Source organism: Scyliorhinus torazame, chromosome 5 (genome assembly GCF_047496885.1).
Source record: "Scyliorhinus torazame isolate Kashiwa2021f chromosome 5, sScyTor2.1, whole genome shotgun sequence".
In the NCBI taxonomy this organism is placed as follows: Eukaryota; Metazoa; Chordata; class Chondrichthyes; order Carcharhiniformes; family Scyliorhinidae; genus Scyliorhinus; species Scyliorhinus torazame.
This window is the reverse complement of record NC_092711.1, coordinates 110,228,130-110,234,318: the sequence shown is the minus strand read 5'-3', so window position 1 is coordinate 110,234,318 and position 6,189 is coordinate 110,228,130. Positions and strand designations below refer to the sequence as shown.

The 6,189-nt window shown below is 45.4% G+C and overlaps 1 protein-coding gene across 1 annotated transcript in view; it reads left to right on the top strand.

Moving 5' to 3' along the window:
* The first annotated feature begins 4,104 nt into the window (after positions 1 to 4,104).
* LOC140417854 (uncharacterized) overlaps positions 4,105 to 6,189 on the top strand; it is a 98,891-nt gene continuing 96,806 nt past the window's right edge. The window contains exon 1 of the mRNA XM_072501298.1: positions 4,105 to 4,191. Within this exon, the coding sequence (XP_072357399.1) occupies positions 4,105 to 4,191 (87 nt within the window). The remainder of the gene's footprint in view (positions 4,192 to 6,189) is intronic.

The following is a 6,189-nucleotide window of genomic DNA, read 5'->3' as shown; positions in this document are numbered from 1 at the left end:
GACCTTGTCCAACAGGTATGAGGTACTTGCTCCCTGTGTGGATGAGGAAGAGGGCTGTAGGGAGGATGCGTTGACTGACCACTGCACCGTGGTACAGGAAGCCATTCAAGAGGGGGGAGCAAAAAGACAAGTGGTAGTTGTAGGGGATTCTATAATTAGGGGGATTGATGGCATCCTTTGTAAGCCAGATCGAGAGTCCCGCATGGTATGTTGCCTGCCCGGTGCCAGGGTGAGGGACATCTCTGATCGGCTTGAAAGGATTTTGGAGAGGGAGGTGGAGGATCCAGTTGTTGTGGTCCACGTTGGGAGTTACAACATAGGTAAGACTAGGAAAGAGGACCTGTTTGGGGATTATCAAACACTAGGGACTACATTAAAGAGCAGGTCCTCCAGGGTTATAATCTCTGGATTACTACCCGTGCCACGTGCCAATTGGCATAGGTTGAGAAAATTAGAGAAGTTAACACGTGGCTAAAGGAGTGGTGCGGGAAAGAGGGATTCCATTTCATGGGGCATTGGCATCAGTACTGGGGCAGGAGGGACCAGTACCGTTGGGACAGTCTTCACCTGAACCATTCTGGGACCAGTGTTCTAGTGAATAGGATAAATAGGTTGGTCACAAGGACTTTAAACTAGCAAGTTGGGGGGAAGGGAAGTGTAAAGCTATGAACAGTATAATGGTTAATGGAGATCAAGGCAGCAGGTTACGTGACAGGTTATTATGTAGAGATATGGGTTCAAAGACAAGGAAAATTAGGAGAAAGGGTAAGAGGAAAAATAAATTGCGAAAAGTTACTGATCAAGGTGTTAGGATTCATAACAAAGACATAAAAAACAGCATAAGTGTACTTTACCTGAATGCTGGTAGTATACGAAATAAGGTAAATGAGTTGATGGCGCAAATCATCGTGAATGACTATGATTTAGTGGCCATTACTGAAACATGGTTAAAAGATGGTCACGACTGGGAGTTAAATATCCAAGGGTATCAGACTATACGAAAGGATAGAATGGACGGTAAGGGCGGTGGTGTAGCTTTGTTGTTTAAGGATGGCATCCGGGCAATAGTAAGGGATGATATTGGTGCTATGGAGGACAAGGTTGAATCAATTTGGGTGGAAATCAGGAATAGTAAGGCGAAAAGGTCACTGATAGGAGTAGTCTATAGGCCACTAACAGGATGGTAGGGCAGGCAATAAGCAAAGAAATAACGGATGCATGTAGAAATGGTACAGCGGTTATCATGGGAGATTTTAATCTGCATATCGATTGGTTTAACCAGGTTGGTAAAGGCAGCCTTGAGGAGGAGTTTATAGAATGTGCCCAGGATAATTTCCTGGAACAGTATGTAATGGAACCTACAAGGGAACAAGCGGTCCTAGATCTGGTCCTGTGTAATGAGGCAGGATTGATTAATGATCTCATAGTTCGGGATCCTCTTGGAAGGAGTGACCACAATATGGTGGAATTTAAAATAGAGTTGGAGGATGACAAGGTAAAATCAAACACTAGTGTTTTGTGCTTAAACAAAGGCGATTACAATGGGATGAGAGAAGAACTAGCTAAGGTAGACTGGGAGCAAAGACTTCATGGTGAAGCAGTTGAGGAACAGTGGAGAACCTTCCGAGCGATCTTTCACAGTGTTCAGAAAAGGTTCATCCCGACAAAAAAGAAAGACGGTAGAAAGGGGAAAAATCGACCGTGGATATCTAAGGAGATGAGGGAGAGTATCAAATTGAAGGAAAAAACATACAAAGTGGCAAACATTAGTGGGAGACTAGAGGACTGGGAAGTCTTTAGGGGACAACAGAAAGCTACTAAAAAAGCCATAAAGAAGAGTAAGGTAGACTATGAAAGTAAACTGGCTCAGAACATAAAAGCAGATAGTAAAAGCTTCTACACATATATAAGACAAAAAAGAGTGGCTAAGGTAAATATTGGTCCTTTGGAAGATGAGAAGGGAGATTTAATAATAGGAGATGGGGAAATGGCTGAGGAGTTGAACAGGTTTTTTCACAGTGGAGGACACAAATAACATGTCAGTGACTGATGGAAATAAGGATATGATAGGTGAGGCCCTTGAGATGATTGTAATCACTAAGGAGGCAGTATTGGGCAAGCTAATGGGGCTAAAGGTAGACAAGTCTCCTGGCCCTGATGGGATGCATCCCAGAGTGTTAAAAGAGATGGCTAGGGAAATTGTAAACGCACTAGTGATAATTTATCAAAATTCACTAGACTCTGGGGTTGTCCCAGAGGATTTGAAAGTAGCAAACGTGACACCACTGTTTAAAAAAGGAGGTCGGCAGAAAGCGGGTAATTATAGGCCGGTAAGCTTAACTTCGGTTGTAGGGAAAATGCTGGAATCTATCATTAAGGGGGAAATAGTGGGGCACCTGGAGGGAAATTGTCCCATTGGGCAGACGCAGCATGGGTTCACAAAGGGTAGGTCGTGTCTGACTAATTTGGTAGAGTTTTTTGAGGACGTTACCAGTGCAGTAGATAACGGGGAGCCAATGGATGTGGTATATCTGGCTTTCCAGAAAGCTTTTGACAAGGTGCCACACAAAAGGGTGCTGCATAAACTAAAGATGCATGGCATTGAGGGTAAAGTGGTAGCATGGGTAGAGGATTGGTTAACTAACAGAAAGCAGAGAGTGGGGATAAATGGGTGTTTCTCTGGTTGGCAACCTGTAACTAGTGGGGTCCCTCAAGGATCAGTGTTGGGCCCGCAGTTGTTCACAATTTACATAGACGATTTGGAGTTGGGGACCAAGTGCAATGTGTCAAAGTTTGCAGACGACACTAAGATGAGTGGTAAAGCAAAAAGGGCAGAGGATACCAGAAGTCTGCAGAATGATTTGGATAGGTTAGGTGAATGGGCTAGGGTCTGGCAGATGTAATTCAATGTTGCCAAGTGTGAGGCTATCCATTTTGGGAGGAATAACAGCAGAATGGATTATTATTTAAACGGTAAGATGTTAAAACATGCTGCTGTGCAGAGGGACCTGGGTGTGCTGGTGCACGAGTCGCAAACCGTTGGTGTGCAGGTGCAACAGGTGATTAAGAAGGCTAATCGAGTTTTGTCTTTCATTGCTAGAGGGATGGAGTTTCAGACTAGGGAGGTTATGCTGCAATTGTATAGGGTGTTGGTGAGGCCGCATCTGGAGTATTGTGTTCAGTTTTGGTCTCCTTACCTGAGAAAGGACATATTGGCACTGGAGGGAGTGCAGAGGAGAGTCACTAGGTTGATCCCAGAGTTGAGGGGATTAGATTATGACGAGAGGTTGAGTAGACTGGGACTGTACTCATTGGAGTTTAGAAGGATGCGGGGGGATCTTATTGAGACATATAAAACTATGAAGGGAATAGATAGGATAGATGCGGGCAGGTTGTTTCCACTGGTCGGGGAAAGCAGAACTAGGGGGCATAGCCTCAAAATAAGGGGAGGTAGATTTAGGACGGAGTGTAGGAGGAGCTTCTTCATCCAAAGGGTTGTGAATCTATGGAATTCCTTGCCCAGTGAAGCAGTTGAGGCTCCTTCTTTAAACGTTTTTAAGAAAAAGATAGATGCCTTTCTAAAGAATAACGGGATTCGGGATATGGTGTACGGGCCGGAGAGTGGAGCTGAGTCCACAAAGATCAGCCATGATCTCATTAAATGGCGGAGCAGGCTCGAGGGGCCAGATGGCCTACTCCTGCTCCTAGTTCTTATGTTCTTATGTAGTTGGCATCCGGTCCAGGCTGGCAGCGCATGTGCCTGCGGCACCTTGTCCTCTGTAAAGATGGCGGCCGGTAACCCGGGCCTGTCACCGCTCAGCTCTCTCTCTATTCGGTGCTGTTTAAGACGGGACCGTTAACATTTTCCTCGGGAGTTGAAGCCTCCACGGGGTATTTATGAAGCCTCCCAGCTCACTCTGCAGCTTCTATCACTCCCCGGTCACCCATCGGCTCCAATCCTGAAAGTCGCTCAATTGTTTATATCCCGCCCCTCGCACCGTCAGCGACAACCTGAACAGCGCATGCGCGGGCACAGCCGGACTCTGTGCATGTGCGAGGACCATCTGTAATGTGGATAGAGCACATTCTCAGCTGCTATGCATGATGAGTAATACCCCAGCCATTGAAATCGATATTGCAGATAGAAACTATGCTTTGCCAACCGATTACGATTGGCACCATTTGGCCAAGGTAAGAAATTTATTACATAAATTAATAAAGCAACTAAATAGTACAGGCCGTCCACCACAGGTCTGTCCTGGGTGTGATTGACAACAGACCAAACACGAACAGGGAGTTGTTAACGTGTTGGGGTCTGAGCAGGTTCAGGTGAACAGTGATTTTTGTCTCCCTGGACAGAACAGTTAAACTGCCCCTCGCCAATAACAATGTGCTGAAATCGGATCAAATGGCCTGGGCATTTAAAGCTGGAGTGTTAACCAGTGGGAAAACTGAGGAAATCCCTTTGCACACGTGAAATGTATGAGTGAAATCCGTCTGAACTGCTCTTGAACTGCACATTCGATTAACTAATGACTAACTCCTATTTATTCTTATCCAGTGGAAACATTTTCCACTTGTCTATCATATCAAACCTTTTCATAATCTTACAGGATCAGGTCATCCTTCATTCCCTTTTCCAGTCCAAAAGGTTTTTTTTGTAATTTTCTTGAAATGAAAATTGAAAATCGCTTATTGTCACGAGTAGGCTTCAATGAAGTAACTGTGAAAAGCCCCTAGTCGCCACATTCCGGCGCCTGTTCGGGGAGGCTGGTACGGGAATTGAACCGTGCTGCTGGCCTGCCTTGGTCTGCTTTAAAAGCCAGCGATTTAGCCCAGTGAGCTAAACCAGCCCCTTTAAACATTTCTCTTCAGCGGATATAAAAATATTGAAAATGGGATAAAGGTTGTTTGGCTGACAGTCAATCACTGTCCTGCTAGCTCTCTGGAGCAATCCAGTCAGTCCCATTCTCCTGCTCTATCCCTGTATCCTCGTAGGTTTATTTCCCTCAGACGTCTATCAAATTTCCTTTTGAAATCAAATCACTCATTGTAACTATTTTCAAACTCCCTCATAGGCAGCAAGTTTCAGATCATTGCCGCTCGCTGTGTAAAAACATATCTCATATCACCTCATATCTCCTGTACCTTTTACATACAAACTAGGAACAGGCCACTTGGCCCCTCGAGCCTGCTCCACATTCAATAAGATTGCGGCTGATCTCATTCTAACCTCAACTCCACATTCCTGCCTACCCCTGATGACCTTTCACCCCCTTGCTCATCAAGAATCTATCCTGCTCTGCTTAAAAATATTCAAGGACTCTGCTTCTACTGCCTTTTAAGGACGTGAGTTCCAAAGTCTTACAACCCTCAAGAGAATAAAAAATCCTTATCTCCATCTGAAATGGGCGACCCCTTATTTTGCAACAGTGACGCCTCGTTCTCGATTCTCCCACAAGAGGAAACATCCTCTCCACATCCACCCTGTCAAAACCCCTCAGGATCTAATATAGTTCAATCCAGGTTTTACCCCAAACTTTAAATCTGTGTCCCGGCTGCTTGTACGATCAGTGAATGGAAACAGAGTTTATTTGTCCACCTGATGGAAATCTGGCATAATGTTGTGGCCCTCGATCAAATCTCCCCTCAACCTCCTTTGCTGGAACCATTCTGGTGAATCGCCTCTGCACCTTCTCAAGAACCTTCAGATCCTTCCTGAAGAGTGGTGACCAGAGCTTTATAAAGATTCAGAGAATAGAATTAGAACCATAGAGTTCCTACAGTGCAGAAGGAGGCCATTCGCCCCATCAAGTCTGCAACGATTCTCTGAAAGGGCACCTTGCCTAGGCCCACACCCCTACCCTATCCCTGTAACCCCATAGCCCCACCTAACCTGCACATCCCTGGACACTAAGCGGCAATTTATCAAGGCCAATCCACCTAACTTGCCCGTCTTTGGACTGTGGGAGGAAACCCACGCAGACTGGGAGAAAGTGCAAACTCCACACAGCCAGTCACCAAGGCCGGAATTGAACCCGGGTCCCTGGCGCTGTGAGGCAGCAGTGCTAATCACTGTGCCACCAGAAGCATAGTTTCAGTATCAATATTACTCTTGATGATGCTCAGATCGAATTTGCTTTGCCAACTGCTCTCTTAATATGTCTTGTAGATATACAAAATCCCTCT